Consider the following 23,280-nt stretch of genomic DNA (forward strand, 5'->3'; position numbering starts at 1 on the left):
GTAGGGGTCTTTGCTAAAACTGGGTTGTACAAGGAAGTGCACAGAAAGGCCTAGGAGAAGGTTGAATAGCTTGACTAAAGTTTGGCCAGGAAAAGAATTTTTGTCATGTGCATAGAAGGCCAGAAGGGAGTGACACAGAAAACGAAAAATAAATAAAAGGCAGGCAAAAAACCAACCAACCAACCAAAAACAACAGATACAGATATCTACTTAAGAAATTTGTTTGAAACATCTGTGACCCAAGAATAAGGCAAGAAAAAAAAAAAAACAAAAAACACGGATTTTTCCTTATGGACCCAAAATGTGGACTATTATTACCCTGGGTCAGTCACCTCTTGGATTACAAATTATTCCAAAATAAAAATGTTACTAAAAATAGCTTTCTTACCATTAAGTCCGATGGAAGCACTTTAGGAAGATGTGCCATTTTTATCCCACGGCATGTGCCCTGAGGCACTGCATACTCCAGCTTGAGATGTATACCAATTGATGTGCTGGCCCCATGGAAAACACCACGCCAGTTTCAGAACCAGGAATAACTGTGCTCTGCCTGACACCGTGCCTCACATATGTGATGTTTTCATCATTACATTGGCCACTAGGAAGTTCAGAATCAAACTGAGGTCAGCCCCAGAAAAGCAGGATATTATGATGTTAAATGGCATATTTCCTGCATAACAAGCTGCTGCTTGTTTTTCCTATCCTTTTAGTATTTATCATCCCCATTCTCCTCTCCCATATTAAGAAAAAAAAAAGTCAGCCATCTTAAAATCCTTTTTATAATGAGGAAGGGCAAAAATAATAAATATGCATATTGACATTTGCTTGGAAACCTAGAATATAAATTCAAGGCACTAGCTCTTTATTCTGGTTAGACATCAAATCACAATTAAATCTTCCTCAAATTCTCTGTTGTCCTGGTAACTGCTCTCTACTTAGAGAACATGAAGGGCGAGATTGCCCAAAAGGGTCTGGAAGGAGAGCAAGAGCTTATTAAGGAATTCTTTCTGATGTTCGTAACCACACAACAAGCTGTGCCAGAACGACAGCGCAGAGCTGGAGAAAAGCCCTCCTTCAGGTTATCCCAATTGCTGTGATATATTTTAGGCTCTGCTGCCGTTAAATGGCAATGTACATTATAATAATAATATTGGCCATGGCACACCAAAAACATTGACAATAAATAGTATTTTGGATAATCAGATTGAAAATCCTCTTAAAACACATTTGACTCTAACAGCTATATTTAGACTTAGATGAATAGTGGCTGGGGGATTTTAAGTGTCAATTGGTGTGAATGAATAAAGATGGTTTTAAAGGAGCTATATTGCTTAGGGATTAAGGCCAACTGGAACAATTCACTTTAAAAAAAAAAAGCCTCCACACTCAGGAGTGCAGCTCACATTTATCTAATTGAGGCAGATACACTTTAATCCTTAGGACTTGTATTGGTAGTCCTGGGATGGTTCATCTCTCTCCATTTGTACAAAGCATAAATGAGATCTTGCAACTCCTGTAAGTGAGACAATGTTTGCAGCAACAACAAAGAGGAAAAAAAATTTAAGTAGCAGTCATTTTTATTTTGGCTTAACAGATTTTCAGCAGGAAGACTCTGAATATGAATCGGCTTCATTTTTAAATCCTGAAGAAAATTTCTGAAGCAGCCCATAAGGTGCCACTTTAGTCAGAGGCAATTTAAAAAAGCCTAGAATAGCAAGAAAGAAAATCACCAAATTTGTTTGGACATTGTAGGGGGAAAAAATTACAAATTATATTAACTCCATTCTCACATCCTCCCTGAGTCTACTTGCTTTTATACTCCTAAAACTCTTCCCCTTTTTGAGGTAGGAATGGGGCAGGAGGCATGGTGTAAATAGTAAGAAAAACTTACATTAAGGTATTGGTTAATTCCAACAATGGGATTGTGATAAGCACTTAATAAAGAGAGTGGTGCAGACTTTCTTCCAATAGGCAAGTGATTCTTCTCAAGGGTCAAATTCCACTCTCTCATTGATAATTTGAGCATTGCTAGGAAAAGTAAACACTAGCACTCCTCTCTGGGTCTTTATTTCCATGGTCCTTAAGGACCACTGAAGCATTTCCAAACTTAAATTCCTGACAATATATAGCAACCTTAAGAATCCTGGAAACTACTAGAAACACAGTTTCTCTAAGTGAAATATCAACAAAGGACATGTAGCTACTTGGATTTCCTGCAGGTACCACTTTTAAAGTGGGATTCCCCATATTCTTTTAGCCAGTAAGCAAGCTACTTAATGATGCATAAAACTAATTATTATAAGACTGAATCTGTTTGGTAGCTGTTCACAATGTGGAAAATCACACTTTTTCATGGCCTATTTTCTTTTAAAATGGGTGCCCCTTTCCCATCCTTAATGGGTTCTGTATATGTAAAATAAATACTCTTCGCAGCAGGACCCTGGCTTGGAGGCCTTAAAACCCAATAAAAGAGTCCTGTAGTTTAATGGTCCTTAAATGCTCAACATCTCTTTCACTTAATGTAAAATCCATCTGATCTAATAGCTGTGACTGAATTATAGATACATAATTTTTTTCTATTAAATGTTAATTTTCTGACTTGGCAGAGCAATAGACGCTCTAAATTATTAAGAAGGCAATAACCTCTCTAAACTCTTTCCAGAATTCAGAATATTCCCAGGACTGCTATCTTGAAAAAAAACTGCAAACTTGTTTAAAATATAAGTCAGGCCGGGCGTGGTGACTCATGCCTGTAATCCCAGCACTTTGGGAGGCTGAGGTGGGTGGATCACCTGAGGTCAGGAGTTCGAAACCAGCCTGACCAACATCGTGAAACCCCCGTCTCTACTAAAAATACAAAATTAGCCAGGCATGGTGGTGCATGCCTGTAATCCCAGCTACTTGGGAGGCTGAGGCAGGAGAATCACTTGAACCCCGGAGGCGGAGGTTACAGTGAGACGAGTCCAAACCGCTCCAGCCTACGCAACAAGAGTGAAACTCCTCAAAAAAAAAAAAAGGCTTATTAAGTACAATTTGATGCGAAATATCAATTATAAGGGGCATTGTTTTTATTGATGCCTCTTCCATTATTTTACTGTACATATAAATTAGACTGAAATATATATATATATATATATGAACTGGAGAAGCAACCCTCACAGGTCTTGCTGTTTTTTCATTTACATATGACATTTTTGTAACCTTCTCTTTTTGGTTGAATTCATTCATCATCGATGTTTGTTCATGCAGGCATAAATAATGAAAATGCCTCTAATATATAAGTGATGTCACATGCCCAATTACACTGAACACAAGCACCCTCACTGCCCAGGGAGTCTTGTTGGAATGCCATCGCTGATACAGCTTGATCTTTAAAAAAAAAAAAAAAAAAAAATCTGTACATTCATTACTCACTTGAGCCCAAAGGTCAATATATTCAGTAATAATCAGAAACCATGCTAAGAAGCAGGTTAATATTTACCTGGAGAGGCTGGTCTAAATAGTCCTGTTTCAAATAGCTAAGACCATGGGAAAGAACTGAATTTCCAGCAACAGTCTCAGGTTCAGTTTCCAGTTTAGCAGAGAACAACACTGAATGAAATGACAGTTGAAATGTCTATACTAATTTTCATTTCGTATTTTGTGCACAATCTATTTTATGGTGCAAATTCTGCCTTTACTCATCCAGTGCTTTTTATCCTCCCTCTGAACTTATTCATAAAACTTAGGGGCCAAGGGTAAGATCTAGGTCAGCCACATCTTTCGTGTTCATCACAGGCATTCTCTTTCAACCCGTATTTTGGTGCCAGAGGAGCTACCATTACTTTGGTGCACAGAACCAACAAGAAGAAAAAAGATCACAAGGTTGCAGAATCCAGTGATGAAAACAGAGGCAATAAGAAGTAACTGTCTTCTACCATGGTGAAGCAGATGTCAATAGAAGCTTGTAACCACTGCTAAGGTCTGGCACTCCTGCAAGCAGGCACTGATGTATCTAGTCACCATGAACATCAAAAATTAACTTGAAACTCTTCCCTTTTTTACTTTGAAACAAGTCGGTCAAAGACATGAACATACAGGTAGGGTAACAAGCACACGTGTGAGAACAGTTTTTAGGTCCTTGTCAGAAGAAAGCTGGTAACACTGGAGAAAAAAAAATGTTCATGTTCTAAAGCTACAAGATTTTTAAAGCAGCAATGAGTCAATGCATTTATAAGAAGAGTAGAAAATTGTAAACTATAAAATTTGGTTAGGGTCAAGAGAAAAGGTTCAACTAAAAAGCCATAAAAAAGACAAAGCTAAATTTATCTGGAATTCTAGAACAATGCTGATACAGTTAAGTGATTATAGTCACCATAATATTAAAATTTAAGATGTTCAATGCATGAATATTTGATTTTATTTCAATAGACAATTATTTATAACACTGACCCTCTATCAAAAAGAATGTGCTTTTCTGATGGGGAAGTGACAAAAAAAAAAAAAAAAAAAAAAAAACTACACAGAACAAGAGTAATAAAGCTTTCGAGTAAGGACTATACTCCAATAGGAATTGACTGATTCTCTCAGAGAGCACTCATTACATCTTAGACAACATCACTCTTCTTTCCTCTTGGCCATATGTTCAGGTCTCAGTTTTTCTGAACACAGAATGGCAGTGGCCAGCATTGTCCATTATCTATGTTCCACTTGTTTACTAATTAAAAAGCTTTAGTCTTCAGTGTTGTAAATGCAATTTCTGCCTTCAATATCAAAAGGTAAGTGAATGAGACAAGATTAATTGAAGGAAGTACTTGATATTTTACTCCAGATAGCTGAATGAAAATGGGTATTCTCATTTGTACTTTGGAGTCCATCGTTTCCTACTCCCAATGCTCTCACAGACAGTAAATAAAATAGTTTAACTTGCAAATCTTTTACAAGAATGTTCAAAACAATATTCTAGAGAAAACTTTATTGATGGTTGAAAACAAAATAAAACACACGTAAGGTTCCCTTCCCATCTCTAATGTGGAAAATAAAACACTTAATACGAATACTCAGTTTTAAACTTTGCTCTAAGTTTTTATTTTATTTTATTTTATTTTATTTTATTTTATTTTATTTTATTTTATGATAGAGTCTTGCTATTGCCCAAGCTGGAGTGCAGTGGCGAGATCTTGGCTCACTGCAACCTCCGCCTCCCAGGTTCAAGCGATTCTCCTGTCTCAGCCTCCCGAGTACCTGGGACTATAGGCACCTGCCACCATGCAGGGCTAATTTTTGTATTTTTAGTAGAGATGGGGCTTCACCATATTGGTCAGGCTGGTCTTGAACTCCTGACCTCAGGTGATCTACCTCCCTCAGCCTCCCAAAGTGCTGGGATTACAGGCATGAGCCACCACCCCTGGCAACTTTTTTATTTTATTTTTTATTGAAATAGGGGCCCAAAACTTGTGAAACAGAACTCATGCTGAAGGACAACATTAAACATAATAATTAAAGAAACAGATATTGCTTATGTAAACCGTATAAAGAATTAAAAATAAATCCAATTCTGACTTTCAATGTTGTTTCAACACTGAAAAAATATGATGGCTTATTCTTTGGTATGAGAAGTCATTCTGATGGTACTTTTACCCTATTAAACAAAAATGGGATTTAAAAATCCGGTTCAGGATGTTCAAAGATAATTGCTAAGGCAAATTTTGCAATTTGAGAAAACCTAACTGCAATGATCCATTTATTCAGTTATTTGTTAATACTCAAATTAGTAATTTTCACTCTGAATGCTAAATAAAATGTTAATAAAAAATAACAAGACATATAAACTTTCCCTAATGAGATGCAGTTAATAAAAACAGTTGTTTACTTCAGAGTATTTACTATAAACATGTCCACTTATGTTATTTTATTGCTATCTATATACTCTTTCAGTTTACTGTATTACTGCACTTTTCTCTAAAACTTTAAAAATCTGTAATCTAAAATCAATTCTCTAATGCTAATTTTGCAAGAAAACTGTATTTCACATTATTAATCTCATTAATATAACTTTCCTATAAATAAGCATGAAACATTTGGAGGATGCATATATAATGAGTGCTTGGTTACTATAGTAGCAAATGTCAAACTAATTGCTAAAAAAAGTCTAAAGGTTTTCACACTTTGAAAAATCTAGTATATCATTTATCATTATTCTTTAATACTGTGGCAAGAATAGTCACCACAAGTAAAAATTAAGATACTGTTGTAGACATTAAGGCAATTTTATTATAAATTCCTGATATATTCCACCCCTGCCTGTTCTTAATCTAAATGTAATTTAGCACCGCAAACCATTTATGAAAATAAATTTATTTTAAAAGGCATAAAAGTTATTAGTGTAGAAAGAAAAAATATCTATACCTACAAAAAAGGCCAAAGACACTAATGAAGTTACCTCAATAAAGATACTGTAACATGTAACTTAGCCAGCCAAGTTACAACACATTCCTCACAACTGTATTATGTCTCAAGGTTCTGAGGATCTGAAAGGTCTTTTGATCCACCTAAAAGTGGCCACCAACCAAATTAATTTCTCTGAAAGACATCTTTAAGCAATTATTTCAGCCTAACCTCGCTTCATATGGACTCACTCAGATGGCTCATGTTTTATTAGGGACTCGAAGGTTTAAAAATATGTAGTCAATCCAGGGCAAAGTTATGTTGTTTGCCTATTTGTAAAATTAACACATACAGAAAATAAGATGCAAACTGATATTGAAAAAGACTAGCATATTCATCTAATTAAAAAAAAAAAAACCTACCAATGGAACAAAATATATTTTATTTTAATTATACCAGCACAGTAAGGCCCAGAAAGACCATGGAGTTGCACAAAGAATTTTCAGCACCAGCAAGATGAAACAGATACTGGCAGTCAGTGCTAACTGCTAGCACACAAGCCCCTGCCGCATTTGTATGATCTGGAGCAGAGCCTCCTGAACATCTTCATCCATGTGACCCTTTGGAGAAAGAAGGAAGAGGAGCATTATTTTATGTCATCTTTGTTTACATAAGAATTCTAAAGATAAAGCTTTTACAGAGCATAACTAGTCATTGATTCATCAAATGCTAAATCCTCATCATTGTGATTTCTAAAGGAATTACTGGAAAAGGGAGTACAGCCCTCATGAAAATAAGATCAATTAATAAGGAGTGCACAGCTGGGTGTGGTGGCTCACGCCTGCAATCCCAGCACTTTGGGAGGCCGAGGTGGGTGGATCATTTGAGGTCAGGAGTTCGAGGCCAGCCTGGCCAACATGGCGAAACCCCATCTCTAGTAAAAATATAAAAATTAGCCAGGTGTAATCCCAGCTACTCGGGAGGCTGAGAAAGGAGAATTGCTGGAACCTGGGAGGCAGAGGTTGCAGTGAACCGAGATTGTGGCACTGCACTCCAGCCTGGGTGACACGGCGAGACCCCGTCTGAAAAAAAAAGACTAGTGCACAACAGCTGCTCTAACTTCCATTACCAGAAAACTAATGGATAAACCTCCCTCTTTCTCTTTTTTAATAACAGCCTTGGATGACAGGGGCAGCATAAGTTATAAATGAACAAAGTAAACTACAAGGAAATCTGTTGTTGCTGCTGAGGTTTTTTTGTTGTTGTTGTTTAGAACACTAACTGATGGCCGAACATCGTGGCTCACACCTGCAATCCCAGCATTTTGGGAGGCCAAGGTGGGAGGATCACTTGAGGCCAGGAGTTTAAGACCAGCCTAGACAATACAGTGAGACTGTCTCAAAAACTTAAAAAAAAAAAAAATTAGCTGGGTGTGGTGGCATGTGCCTGTAGTCCCAGCTACTTGGGAGGTTGAGGGAGGATGATCACTTGAGCCCAGGAGTTGAGGCTGTATGAGCTATGATTGTGCCACTGCACTCCAGCCTGGATGACAGAGCAAGAATCTGTCTCCTAAAAAAATTTAAAATTTAAGTAATTGATTTAAAAAACCCATATTTATGTTTTTACATAAATAAGATCATATAATATATATTATTTTATAACTTGCTTTTTTATGTAGTGTCACAGAAATCTTTCCCTTGAGCTACCCAATTATTTTAAATTATTGTATAATATCCACTGCATGGACATATTACATTTCTTTACCCATTCCCCTAATGATGGACATTTAAGGTATTTCCAATCTTAATGGAAAGATTACTAGAGAAGAAATTGCTGGGTCAAAAAGCAGTCTCAATTTTTAATTCTGTTAAGTACTACAAAATTTCCCTCTACAGAGATTATAACAATCTGTACTACCATCAATGGAGTAAAAATGCCCATTTCCCATACACTCTGGCTAACACAATAGACTATAATCTTGTGTAATATTGCCAGTCCCACAGGTGAAAAATGGTATGTTCTTATTCATTTGCATCTCCCCCATTACTGATGAAACCAAGTATCTTTTTTACATGCATGTTAGCCATTTATATTTTTAAAAAATACTTTAAACTTAAAATGGTGGCACGAGTTGATTAAATGCAACTCAATATGGTGGGCTTATTACAATACCACACCCCCTCCCAACACACACATTTTTTTTTCCTGGAGTACCTGAATAGGTTTCAGCACAACACTTCCTATTAATACGAAAAGTTTTGCTTCCAAAATCTGTTTCTATAACAGCAGGATGTTTACATTTCAAACATTAGCCATAGTTGACTGAACTGAATTTCTTAGTTAACTTTATGATGCCAGAAGGCAAGACTATTTCTGTTGCCAACTGCTTTTGTTATGTTTCATTAGGACACAATAGAAAATAATTTCAAATTCCAGAAGTGCATATTATACAAAGTGGAAAGGCTTGTTAGTTTGCTGTATTTTTCATTAAGAGCAAGCTCTTCCTCTCACGGCCAATACTAGTGAGTTTCTCAGCCTCTCTAATATAGATTTTCTACTATTTCCCCCCTTGAACTTTCTATTCACTGTTCCTCAATAATCTTCTCTAATAATTGCAATAAACTTTAAAACTCTAGTTTATCTCTGATTTGCTCAAAAGAGAGTAGCTAAGATCCCTTGTTCTATCATATCATTCATTCTTTTTCATTAGTTTCCCCTCCATTTCCTATAGAAAAGGCAGGTCTATTTATTTTAAGAATTTGATATCATAAAGTATCTTTTTATTATTTTATCTAGTTGTTTTTTTAAAATTGATCTTTTTTTGAAGCTTTCTCTCAACATCCATCTTTCCCTTCTTCGTTTTTTGTTTTTTGTTTTTTTTGCTTGTTTTTACAGTGTGGCCTAACATACTTCAAATCCAAATATTTCCCAGGATCTCTGTCATTCTAAAATTTGTTTCTTTTAGTACCTTTTCTTCCTGAAAAAAAATCTATTCTGAGAATTTTGGAGATGCTGCTCATGGGGTTTCTGCAGGAAATTAAGCATAGTATCCTTTCTATGTTAATAATTTCTTAGTATGATTTTAACAATAACTTTCTCAGTACACCCCTAAAAAAGGGAATGCATAATGTTATTCCTTAATTATTCCTTGGCTTTACCAAGCCAAGTTAAGGCTTGGTAAAACAGATCATTTTGTCTTTAATTACTACAATCCTATACACATAACACCCTTTTGTCACTTTTGTACTTTTCTAGTATTCAAAGCCATTCCCACTCTCCTCTTAGATGACAGCCACATGTGGATGTCAAGGCGTTGTCTCCAGCTAGCAACACCATTAACGTGTGCTACCATCACATGTTACCAAACTGTCTATAAACTGAGTGACAAGCAGATGGAGACAACGCTAAATTTAAGATGTGTTGCCATATAGCTTTGTAAATTTTTCTGGGAGATCCACAAACAATGATTAAAAGAAACATAATTATTTTTAAATAAGCATATGGGGTGCAGCTACTTTAAACATCAATTACTTTCACATAAATTTATTTGAAAATAAAAAATTATTATCTCTAAAGCAATATTCTTTCCAAAGGAGAAGTAGTTCTTTACCTGTGCAGCACTAAGAAGGTGTGTCCGATAAATTGCAATTACTTCTTGGTGCTGTCTGTCAGCATCCTAGAAATGTGGAAAGATGGGCAGATGTGAATATCAGCGTTCACATTTTCAAACTTTGGACAATGCTCAGGCTTCATGCTACAAAACTATTATTATTATTAAGGCGATTCTGCTACTTCTAACAACAAACTACCTTGGATCTACCAGATGCAGAATTCCAAAACGTAACAATATAAACTTCTCTAATGAATGTGTGGCTAATGACAGTAATGCTACTTTCCCTAAGTAACATGAAATGATTGCTTTAGTTCACATCTAGTGCCATGAACTTCTGCAGACACTTATCACATGTCTGGATTATTGCAAACGCTTCCCATCCTGTCTTACTATCTCCACACTATATTCCTTATCATGCCTCTGAGACTAAGGTACCTATTTCCTCACACCACTTTTGGCTCAAAAACCTTGAGTGACACTTCTTTACATACATGAGAGAATCCAAATTCATCAGTTTGGTTCTCAATGACTTCCATAGTTTGGCTTCAAACATTAACTTTCAAATACAGCAGTCCCCTCTTATTGGCAGTTTTGCGATCAGCAGTTTCACTTTCTCTATTTCAGTTGCCCATGGTATAATACAATAAGATATTTTGAGATATAGAGAGAGCCCACATTCACATAACTTTTATTACAACATATTGTTATAATTGTTCTATTTTATTATGTTGTTATTAATCTCTTACTGTGCCCAATTTATAAATTACTCTTTATCACAGGTATGTATATATGGGGGGAAAACATAGCTTATATAGAGTTCACTCAGCAGGTCCTATCCATGGTTTCAGGCATCCACTGGGGATCTTGGAACATACCCTCAGTGGATAAGAGGGGGACTACTCTATAGGCAGGCCTTTTACTGCCCTCTGGCCATGCCACTTGTATTCCATCTCCATGCTTTTTTTTTACACTATTTTCTTTAGATGGAAGAGCCTCTACTTTCCTTTCACCTACCAAAATAGCATCTATGTTACAAGTTCAAGCCAGGTACCCCCTTCTTTAAAAACTAGTTTCTACCACACCACTAATCTTTCCTTCCTGGAAACCCCTATCACTTAGAATCTGCATTCTCAATTCTATATTTGACATCTCTCATCTTGTGATTTTTACTTTTTATGAATCTGTATTTTGCCTCTCTAACTACCCAGAACTCCTTGGGGACAGGAATGGCATACTTTCTTTGTCCCTGCTTAGTACAGTGTCATGAACATAATAAACAATAAACAAATATTTCCAATTATTAAAGGGACACTATACTCTGGATAAGATCCAAATCCACAATTTGCCATCCTCAATCTGTAGGCCTACAGTGTTAAAAAATAAACACTAAAAAAAAAAAAAAAAAAAACCTTTCTTCTATTAAAAAATAACTCAAACAATTCTACGAAATAGGGAAACATCAGCAACAATTTACATGTGATTGGGCCGTTTTACTTGGCATTTCAATGTGTATTAGTGCATAATTAAAAGCATAGTCCCAGATACTCAGGAAGCTGAGGCAGTAGGATCACTTGAGCTCAGGAGATCAGCCTCAGGACCCCATTGGAGACGAGCCTAAGCAACATAGCAAGACCCCATCTTTTGACAAAATTCAACAACCTTTCATGCTAAAAACTCTCAATAAATTAGGTATTGATGGGACGTATCTCAAAATAATAAGAGCTATCTATGACAAACCCACAGCCAATATCACACTGAATGGGCAAAAACTGGAAGCATTCCCTTTGAAAACTGGCACAAGACAGGGATGCCCTCTCTCGCCACTCCTATTCAACATAGTATTGGAAGTTCTGGCCAGGGCGATCAGGCAGGAGAAGGAAATAAAGGGTATTCAATTAGGAAAAGAGGAAGTCAAATTGTCTCTGTTTGCAGATGACATGATTGTATATCTAGAAAACCCCATCGTCTCAGCCCAAAATCTCCTTAAGCTGATAAGCAACTTCAGCAAAGTCTCAGGATACAAAATCAATGTGCAAAAATCACAAGCATTCTTATACACCAATAACAGACAAACAGAGAGTCAAATTATGAGTGAACTCCCATTCACAATTGCTTCAAAGAGAATAAAATACCTAGGAATCCAACTTACAAGAGATGTGAAGGACCTCTTCATGGAGAACCACAAACCACTGCTCAATGAAATAAAAGAGGATACAAACAAATGGGAGAACATTCCACGCTCATGGGTAGGAAGAATCAATATCAAGAAAATGGCCATACTGCCCAAGGTAATTTATAGATTCAATGCCATCACCATCAAGCTACCAATGACTTTCTTCACAGAATTGGAAAAAACTACTTTAAACTTCATATGGAACCAAAAAAGAGCCCGCATTGCCAAGTCAATCCTAAACCAAAAGAACAAAGCTGGAGGCATCACGCTACCTGACTTCAAACTATACTACAAGGCTACAGTAACCAAAACAGCATGCTGCTGGTACCAAAACAGAGATATAGACCAATGGAACAGAACAGAGCCCTCAGAAATAATGCAACATATCTACAACTATCTGATCTTTGACAAACCTGACAAAAACAAGAAATGGGGAAATGATTCCCTATTTAATAAATGGTGCTGGGAAAACTGGCCAGCCATATGCAGAAAGCTGAAACTGGATCCCTTCCTTATACCTTATACAAAAATTAATTCAAGATGATTAAAGACTTAAATTTTAGACCTAAAACCATAAAAACCCTAGAAGAAAACCTAGGCAATACCATTCAGGACATAGGCATGGGCAAGACATGGACTTCATGTCTTTTATGTCTTTTTTTTTTTTTTTTCATGTTTTAGACATGGACTTCATGTCTAAAACACCAAAAGCAATGGCAACAAAAGCCAAAATTGACAAATGGGATCTAATTAAACTAAAGAGCTTCTGCACAGCAAAAGAAACTACCAGCAGAGTGAACAGGCAACCTACAGAATGGGAGAAAATTTTTGCAATCTACTCATCTGACAAAGGGCTAATACCCAGAATCTACAATGAACTCAAACAAATTTACAAGAAAAAAACAAACAACCCCATCAAAAAGTGGGTGAAGGATATGAATAGACACTTCTCAAAAGAAGACATTTATGCAGCCAAAAGACACATGAAAAAATGCTCATCATCACTGGCCATCAGAGAAATGCAAATCAAAACCACAGTGAGATACCATCTCACACCAGTTAGAATGGTGATCATTAAAAAGTCACGAAACAACAGGTGCTGGAGAGGATGTGGAGAAATAGGAACACTTTTACACTGTTGGTGGGACTGTAAACTAGTTCAACTATTGTGGAAGTCAGTGTGGTGATTCCTCAGGGATCTGGAACTAGAAATACCATTTGACCCAGCCATCCCATTACTGGGTATATACCCAAAGGATTATAGATCATGCTGCTATAAAGACACATGCACACGTATGTTTATTGCGGCACTGTTCACAATAGCAAGGACTTGGAACCAACCCAAATGTCCAACAATGATAGACTGGATTAAGAAAATGTGGCACATATACAACATGGAATACTATGCAACCATAAAAAAGGATGACTTCATGTCCTTTGTAGGGACATGGATGAAGCTGGAAACCATCATTCTCAGCAAACTATCATAAGGACAAAAAACCAAACACTGCATGTTCTCACTCATAGGTGGGAATTGAACAGTGAGAACACATGGACACAGGAAGGGGAACATCACACACCGGGGCCTGTTGTGGGGTGGGGGGAGGGGGGAGGGATAGCATTAGGAGATATATCCAATGTTAAATGACGAGTTAATGGGTGCAGCACACCAACATGGTACATGTATATATATGTAACAAACCTGCACGTTGTGCACATGTACCCTAAAACTTAAAGTATAATAAAAAAAATAATAAATGTAAACAAGTAATCAGTTATTATTCTATTTTCTTGATGAGAAAACCAAGAGTTAAAGGGAATGTTCCTTGCCACTTCCTTGTAAGTGGCAGGACTTAGACCAGACCTTCCAACTTTATCTTCTAAATCCAGGCACTTATCCTTCTATATAAAGTATAAAACCATAGGAATGCCTCTTTATTCACAAAGATAAAAGATTATTTTAAAACCTCCTTTAGTTTAGTGGACCAATATTTTAGAGAGCACACTGCAATGAGAAAGATGCTGGATTTGGAGTCAGCCAGTTCCAGGTTTATACCCCAGCTGAATGACCCCACGCATCAAATATTTTATTCTTTGTTTCCTTAAGAATTAAATGGAGGGAATAAACCTGCTTTGTGAGATCGTGATGAAGATAAAGTTTATAGATAAAGTACGTAAAATGTTTAATATGGTGCCTGGTGTACGGTAGGCATCAAATAAGTATTATTACACCACCAGTACAGGTAACTTTTCGTATATAAAAACAATTACATTCTTGGATCCGAACATAGACACAGATCACTTTAATTTCTAAATGAGCCTTACAAACTAACTACGGGAGCCAGCACATATTCATGCAAAGCCCTGTGTGCCTGGTTACTCACAGCCAGCTGTTGCTCCAAAGATTTCACTTGGTGCTGCAGAGTGTCAATCAGCTGGCTCTGCCTCTTGGTGGGGTTCCCACTTGTGTAGGTGAGTTGGGAAAGGCCATTAAGTGCCTGTTTTAATCTTTCCACATCATTAAGCAGTTCAGTTATCTTTAAAAAAAAAAAAAAGTTGTAGGAGAAACATTTATTCACTTATCATGTACAATGAACATCTTTGTACAGAAATCATTCCTTTTTGGAGACACAAGCTTTATCTTTACACACCAAAAAATTGAGGTATGAATATTGCCAAGATTGTTACCAAGGATGTATACAATATGTAATTTATAATTAAATCCCTCTCCAGAAATTCTTTACAAAAGCAATACCAAATTAAGAATAAATATTACATATATCCTAAGATGTGAGTATAAACATAGTCTTACTTTTAGCTAATATATAAGCATCTACAAAGGCACATGAACTGTCTTCCAGGTATGGAACACAGGAAGGGAAGGGGGATTCCCAGCAACAAAGTGTGAAAAGTAAAAGGGTGTGGCCCGTGTAAGTCTAGGATTAACGTATGTTCCTTTTTCCTTTCAAGAGTTGTATTATTTAAGACCACTTTGTTGTAGAGAGAGAAAAAACAAGGAGGCTGTTTATAGGAATAGGAAGTGCCTAGAAACATAGCATTTTTCCACCCTGCTTTAAAGTCAGACAGAGTCGACTTGTATGAGCTTGGCTAATTTACTTTTCTGAGCCTTAGATTCCACATCGGTGAAAGGTGGACAATCTTTCAGAGTTAAGAAAATCAGGTTGGGCACAGTGGCTCACACCTATAATCCCAACACTTTGGGCGGCTAAGGCAGGAAGATTGTTTAAACTCAGGAATTCAAGACCAGCCTGGGCAATATAGCAAGACACCATCTCCTCCCCCACAAAATTTTTTATTGAAAAATAATAATAATAGAAAAAAACAAAGAAAATCAAATGCAATTACATGCACATGCTCAATAAATGGCAACAAGTAGATACTAATAATTAGCTCTTATAATTACATATTACTATATATATTAATAGGTACCTTCTGAACAAGCTTAGAGCATTTAAATTCTCAATCACAGAGATGGTGTGCCAGAGGACAGTATGTACAAGTACTTTCCACTGGGAAGGGCAGTCTGTGTCTGTGTTTACTTCACTGTATCCCCAGCACATGACATGCAGAAGGCATTTAATCATTACATGTTGAATGGATAAAACTGCAGTCAATCTTTATATGTCATATCCATAGTAAAAACTTTATGCAACATCAGTGTCAAAAATATTGTTGAGTACCTATTCTGTAAATTGTACTATGAGAATTAAAGATAAGATGGAAAGTTAAGTTATAAACCCTGCTCATAAAAACTGATTGGGAAGATCAACTACATAATTCTAACAAGGTAATACAAATGTTTTAAATGGATGGCAAAGCCACAGTAAAACATCCACCTTAGAGGAGGAACTGTTTACTATAGACTAGATTGGACAGTGAGGGCTTTAGGAAGCAGGATAACATGTTAATGAATGTATAGGATTCAACTCAGTAGAAAGGAGGGAAAGGACATTCTGGGTGAGGGGATGTAGACTTTCTAGTCTGTAGAAAGACATGAGCAACAGAACATAAAATGAATTGGAGGGCTCAGTTTACTACTATGGGTGAGTACCGAGATCAACTCTGGATGCTCCCCAGTGTTCTTGGTTTCTTGCAGCCCAGAAAGAGAGCTTCCCCATCTTTCACATGCCACAGACCCACTGGCTTTTGACTCTTCATCTATGAGACAAGTGAGCCTTAAGTCTCCCCATCGTTCCTGAATTCTTGGCTAGAACAGCTAAAGAAACAGAAGGAAAAATGCTTTTGACTTCTGTTTGTGTTACTTCACTTTTTTTTTCAATTCGGAATTTTTGCACACAAGTTGCTAAACTGGAAAGGGTGTGTCTAATGGTCACTTTGTTAATACCTGTGTCTACTTTCCTGTGAGATTCTGTGGTAAAGAGCACTGCTCTGGGGTTTCCAACACATAGCCATGCACACTACTACTTTGTACCTACCTTATTATCTTTTGCTTCTATTTGTTTAGCAGATTCTTGTATTCTTCTTTGTAACTCTGTGATTGTCGTTAAGGACTTATCACATCGTTCCTTCTGATCCTTAATTTCTTGCTCAATGCTGAAATGCAGTAATTCCTTCTCATCTTTTGCAGATATTTCCTTCTTTTTGGCATGCAAAACTTCCTCACATACTTCCTCATACTTTCTATTCAGATTGGCCAATTTTTCATTTAAGCTAGAAATCTGTGTCTCCAAATCACTTTTTGTTGCTTTATATTTAGACAAATCAACTACCTCTCTAGTCTCTAATTTTTTTAATGCTTGTTTAGTATTCTGAACCTCAGACTGAAGTTTGGAGACTTCTTCCATTTTGTTTTGGCTTTCTTCTTCCTTTTCTCTCAAGCTAGCTTTTATGATTCCAACTTCTTTCTCAAATGCTTCTTTAATCTGCAAATGCTCTGCCAGGGGTACAGAAGAGTTCTTTTGATTCTCCAACAACTGATGCAGTTTGGTCACTGTCTGCTGCTCTTTCTCGTAACACCTTTGCATACTCTTCAGTTCTTCCTTTAGATTTTCAATTGTGCCATTAAGAGATTTTTTCAGAGCCTCAACCTGTTCCAATGGAACATGTTGTTTTTGCAAAAGATTTTGCACTGCAAGTATCTCAGAAGTCTGTTTGGCATTTTCTTCTACTAGCTTCTCTTTCACATTCTTTACTTCTGTGTATTTCTTTGACAAGTCTTTTAACTGTTTGTTTAGCTCGTCTGTTTTTCTGCTTAATGTTCTTTCCATTTCATGAGACTTCTCAATGAGAACTGTCTTATCCCTCAAATCTTTCTGAAGGGTAAAAATCTCCTTCTTTAACTTGTCATTCTCTTGCTTGTTTTTCTTGACTTCTTCTTCACTGACACTATACTTTTGTGTCTGCTCTGATAACTGGTCTTTTAGTTCTTTCTCTGTTGCTTTAAATTTTCTCTCGCACTCCTCAAAGCTGACAATTGGGGCGTATTTTACCTTAATGCATTCTTGTATTGTGTCGAGTTCCTTCTTCTGGGCTTTAATTTCGGCGTGCAGTGTCACAATCTCTTCTTGGCCTTTTCTGTAGTTGGCCAAGATTTCAGCGTTACTATCCTGCACCTTTCTCATGCTCTGACTTAGCGAGCTCATCTTTGCCTCGTGCTCTGCCAGGCTGATGTACTCAGCTTTTATTTGGTTCTGAGTGTTTTCCAGGTTTCTTTTTAATATTTCATTCTTATCTTTTATTTTTACAAATTCCTGATTTAGATCTTCAAATTTTTTCTTCACATCTAATAATTCTCTGTTAGTTTTAGCTAACGTGTTATTCAGTGTCATTTTAATCTCTTCATGGGTTTTAACTGGCACATACTGATTACTCATCATCTTCTTCAAGTTAGTGTTTTCAGACATGAGAGCGTGTATTTTCTCCTGGTCTTCACCACATTTTTTCTTAAGTTCAGACAGCTGTTTCTTAAGTTCAACAATATTGGATTTCAGAGCTGTTATCTCTTTTTCATGTTTCTCAGGAGGTACAAACACAGTTTCTAGGCGGCTCACATCCTTACTTAAGCTGTCATTTTCCAGTAGCAATTTCTCCATTTCCAACTTCTTTTCTGTGTATTTTTGTGTTACATCTAAAAGCTTTCTATTAAGATCATCAATAATTGCATCATGTGACTTTTTCATGTCTTCACTTACTTTTAAAGGAACATAATGATTTTTCATTTCAATTGTTAAGTTATGTGCTTGCTCCTTGAGGAGCTTATTATCCAAATAAACTTTTTCAATTTCCTTTTGTAGTGTCTGATTTTTCAATGTTAACTCAGTGATCTTCTTCCCAAGTTCTCCTGATTTCTGTTCTAATCTGCTCTTAACCTGTTCATGTTCCTCTAGTTTGACGTGCTGAGCAAGCTTGGCCTTAACATTCTCAAGTTCTCTCTTTAACTGTCTAATTTCACTAAGTGATTTTTCATGTTCTCTTTCCATTTCTACTAATTTTTTTGCTTTCTCATTCACTTCATTTGATAATGAGCTCTTCATGTTTTCAAATTTTTCAGCTGGAATGGAAAGAGCCAACTTCGCTAACAATTCTTTTGCCTGGCCTTCCATCTCTGTGACCTTTCTTCCTTTCTTCTCTCGCTCCATTTCACACGTACTAAGTTCCTTCTGTAATCGCTTATTTTCTTCTATCAGCTTGCCTTCATCCCTCTTAAACTCTTCTACTATCATCTCATTTTGTTTGATTTGGTTTCTTAATTTCCCCACTTCTGCTGAAGCACCTTCATATTTTATTTTCAAGTCTTTCAACTGATCCTTCAGTTCCTCCGTTAGTCTGTGATTCCCTGAGGCTGCTTCACTTGTTAAGTGTTCTTTAAGGGCAAGAAAATGGGTCTGCATTTGTTTAACTTTACCTTCTGACTCATACATCCTCTTCTGCACATCTTTTAATGCATCTTCTAATTGCTTTATCTGTTCATCTGAATCCTCCTTGACCCTTTCACATTCTAATGCTAAAGCTTTGCATTCTGCCACTTTGTGTGCCAGTTCATTTTGGAGCTTCAGTCGGTCTTGTTTTGCTGACTCACAGAAAGTTCGCATTGCTTCTAACTCTTTCTTTAAAATTTCATTTTCGGAGTATGACGTTTGACTGGGTAAAGATAGTTCCAGAGGTCTTAACATAGATCTGCTTTGTATATGGGCTGGTATACCTGGGGAAGTACACTGAAAAGAAAAAAAAAAAAAGACATCAATCACAAAAGCCTAAATGAGACATTTACTATACTTATTTGCCAAACTTAGAGAAAGTTAGCACATCATCAGGAATCAAAGGGTTTTCAGACTAGGCAGTAAGATGGAAAAAAAATCACAATGCTGATTTTTGTGGTAAGGAAACAGTTCTGGATATGATTTCCTTAATACATTCACAACATTTTGAGAGTTCTGTTCACGTAAGTCTATTTCTGGCAGAACAAGGAAAAATGGCCATGGCTACTGGGTGCTATTTTGTCTTTCTTTCCCCATTCATTAACACCTACCCACACATGAGTATCATCAACTTTATCAAAACATATTTATTATTTCTATGTTTTATGGCACATAATGTGCTTAGAACTTTAAATTCTGAAGAAAACCATCGTATCCTTGAATAAAAACAAGTACTGCAATTTTAAATTTGCAGATAATTTCACAGAATTATAGATTTAACTAATAAGATTTTTGACTTCTGCGTACCTTCACTGTTAATCCAACAGAATATTCTCTAAATTATAAAAATACCACAAAAATAAACCCAACTAGTTATCAGAGTTGTCAAGAGAATGACTGGTCACAGCCAGCACCAGGGAAAGAGAGTCTCCCAATAGACAGAAAACACCTGGAGCTGGTGACAGCAGCTTCCTGATAAGATCTCCGGAGCTGGGTGAGCAGGCTCAAGCATGCGCACTAAGAGGCAAAATGGTGGATGTATGACCTTCTTCAGGGGGCATTTGACTGGTAAAGGAAAATAGCCCCTAGAGAGCATGTGCACAACCTTAGTAAAGGCACTACACATGTGGCCCCTCCTAAGTGCTGACAGGCCACTATACATGCAGATAGCCTGCCCCCAAGAGAAGAATCAAGGGAGGAGAAATGCAAACCCCAAAACCAAGCCAGTGCATAAAAATCCCAAGCCAAGGCTGAACAGGGCACTGGGATCTCTCAAGCCGCCCACTTGGCCTTCTTCCAAGTGTACTTTGCTTCCTTTCGTTCCTGCTCTAACACTTTGTAATAAACTCACTCCTGCCCTAAGACTTCCCTTGGTCTCTCCCTCTGCCTTAAACCTACTTCTGCCCCTCAGCCGAATCCTTTCCTCTGAGGCAAGGATAGAGCTTGCTGCAGATCCCTACAGATTTACTGTTAGTTAAATCTGAACTGCCTTTCCCCTGGATCAAGAGGAAAAAAAAAAACAAAAAATTATATTTTGAATTATTCATATGTCTTCCCCTTTATATGGGCAAATATGAAGAGTTAACTGATCACTGTTAATGAACAGAAACTTAGCATCAAATGCAATGAAACTATAATTCAAATCTCTTATTATAACCACTACCATCAAAAACACTCTAGAGGGCACCAGAAACAGCAATATCTGTTTTTATTAAACTCAAGAAAGCAGGACCAACTTGTCTTTGATAATGAAAACCTCACTCTATGTATATATACTTAATATACAATGCTGCTTTCTCCTCTCTTTATAAAGGCACAAAAATTTTATTTAAATGTTTTTTAAAATTAAAAAAAAAAAGTTATTACCTGTGCGTCTGCCATATACATCTGACCTTGTTTAAGAAGCATATCTTCTTTTCCTAAATAAATGCAAATAAATGACATTTTAACTTCAATATCCATACTAAAGTAGGCTAAACATTAATTTGATGTTATTTCCTTTATTATTCAAATAAAAGAGAAGAGGTACAACACAAAGTATCTTCATTCTAAAATACCCATTTTCCCCTTATTATTTCTATAAACAGAAGTACCTACAGTCTACTGAACAATAGATACTAGGTTGGTTTTTATTTTTTTCTTATTTTTTTCTATGCTCTCTCTCAGCAGAATCACTAAAACTTCAGAAACATCGAGGACTCTTAAACTAGAGTACATGATAATAAAACATATCTTATAATCAATCAAAACAAAAATGATGATTTAAATTTATAGCATAAATATTACTGTTGTAGGAGAGGGTAGTTTAATAGTCACTAGGAAACAAACAAAAACAGATTTTCTAGAGAAACTGTTTTACATTGCAGAATAAAAAAGATTATGTAGAATCTAAAAATAATTCATAAATGTAATTTTAAAATGCCTACTTGCATTAAGACTGATTTCTCCAAATTAGAAAACTATGTTTATGTTCTTTCCATAAAAAAATGAACCCTAAATATCACAAGAGGAATGTCTATGTCTACTAATCAACAAGGCAAATTTGGTAATTCATACAATATACAATTTTAAAATACAGGTAGCTAAGGAGAATCAGAGCTTTGGTAATTATCACAATATGTTAGAAGTTACAATAGTCATCTTAACGTCTTCCTAGTTCCATGTGTTGATGAAGTTTAGCAGCAGGAATATCTTGTACAGTTATTCCCGTATAGTTAAACAAGTAAGAATAAACATTCTTCTTTGCTTGAACTAGGTGAACTGTAATGATAATTCATACTTTTATACTTACGGTTACTGAAATGACTTCCTGATCCTAAATGATCACTCTGAAATCAGAAGCATAAAATATTTTAGGGTGAATGCTGCCTCATTTTGTTAAATTCTGTATCTGTTTTAGCTCTAAATGATGCAGTCATTAAAACTACATTTTTGACATTCCTGTTTCTCCGGAGCATTATTCTACTCAAACCCACAAAAAGAAACAGCACTAGCAACACTTAGAGAGATCAGCTGGGAATAAAGTACTTCACTAAGCATTTTCATAAAAGCAGCCAAGTGTTTTAAGAAAAAACTTTATTGCTCAAAAGAAAAAAAAAAGTGAGCCCTAAATGAACTGAAATGACTTTCAAAGACTACTGTTTGCTACTGCTTTACCTCAAAAGGAAGGAAGTGGCCACATTCATGTCAATAACTCATTTTACTTTACCACTGTAGGAAGCAGAAACCCTACCTCATTGACTATGAAATATCAACATAACCCCTTCTTCCAGAGTTTATAAAATACCAAGTACTTTGAAAGTAAAAGGAGACAGAGAGCAGGAAATGAAACTGAGGCAGAGACCTACACATAGTAATAAATCCATCAATCCATTAGTTAGGAAATAATAGAGAAACTCCAGCTAAAGTGAATCAAAATATACTGGGTTGCTCCTTTTCCCAAGTAAGCCAAATACAAAGAATCTAATATATAAATTAAAATACTATACTTCAAGGGTAAGAGTAGGCCAGGCACAGTGGCTCACACCTGTAATCCCAGCACTTTGGAAGGCTGAGACAGGCAGATCACTTGAGCCCAGGAGTTCGAGACCAGCCTAGGCAACGTGGTGAGACCTCGTCCTTACAAAAAAAATACAAGAACGAGCTGGACACGGTGGCTTATGCCTGTAATCCCAGCACTTCAGGAGGCTGAGGCAGGTGGATTGCCTGAGTCAGGAGTTCAAGACCAGCCTGGCCAACATAGTGAAACCCCGTCTCTACTAAAAATACAAAAAATTAGCTGGGCATGGTGGCGGGCACCTGTAATCCCAGCTACTAGGGAGGCTGAGCCAGCAGAACTGCTTGAATCTGGGAGGCGGAGGTTGCAGTGAGCCGAGATCGTGCCATTGCACTGCAGCCTGGGCAACAAGAGTGAAACTTCGTCTCAAAAATAAATAAATAAATAACAACAAACACACACAAAAACATTAGCTGGGCAGGGTAACCCAAGGTACTCAGGAGGCTGAGGTGGGAGGATCACCTGAGCCCGGGGAGGTCAAGGCTACAGTGAGTGGTGATCGCACCACTGCACTCCAGCCTGGGTGACAGAGTGAGATCCTGTCTCAAAAACAAAACAAAACAAAAAACCCCAGAGTGAAATGAAGAGTAAGGATAGGCAGATGTAGTTAATATTTGTGTATTTAGGTGTATTAGTCCTAAAAGCTACATACCAAACTCTGAAGTAGCTGACC

At 36.7% G+C, this 23,280-nt stretch overlaps 1 protein-coding gene across 3 annotated transcripts in view; it reads right to left on the reverse strand.

The window, feature by feature from the left end:
* Positions 1 to 6,791: 6,791 nt before the first annotated feature.
* UACA (uveal autoantigen with coiled-coil domains and ankyrin repeats) overlaps positions 6,792 to 23,280 on the reverse strand; it is a 98,347-nt gene continuing 81,858 nt past the window's right edge. For all 3 annotated transcript variants that reach the window (XM_009249981.4, XM_002825614.5, XM_002825616.5), the window contains exons 14-19: positions 21,843 to 21,879; positions 20,918 to 20,970; positions 16,610 to 19,348; positions 14,537 to 14,689; positions 9,977 to 10,042; positions 6,792 to 6,986 (exon numbers count right to left, since the gene is read on the reverse strand). In XM_009249981.4, coding sequence (XP_009248256.4) covers positions 6,915 to 6,986; positions 9,977 to 10,042; positions 14,537 to 14,689; positions 16,610 to 19,348; positions 20,918 to 20,970; positions 21,843 to 21,879 — 3,120 coding nt within the window. In that variant the 3' untranslated portion in view covers positions 6,792 to 6,914. The remainder of the gene's footprint in view (positions 6,987 to 9,976; positions 10,043 to 14,536; positions 14,690 to 16,609; positions 19,349 to 20,917; positions 20,971 to 21,842; positions 21,880 to 23,280) is intronic.

This window comes from Pongo abelii, chromosome 16 (assembly GCF_028885655.2).
Source record: "Pongo abelii isolate AG06213 chromosome 16, NHGRI_mPonAbe1-v2.0_pri, whole genome shotgun sequence".
Classification (NCBI taxonomy): Eukaryota; Metazoa; Chordata; class Mammalia; order Primates; family Hominidae; genus Pongo; species Pongo abelii.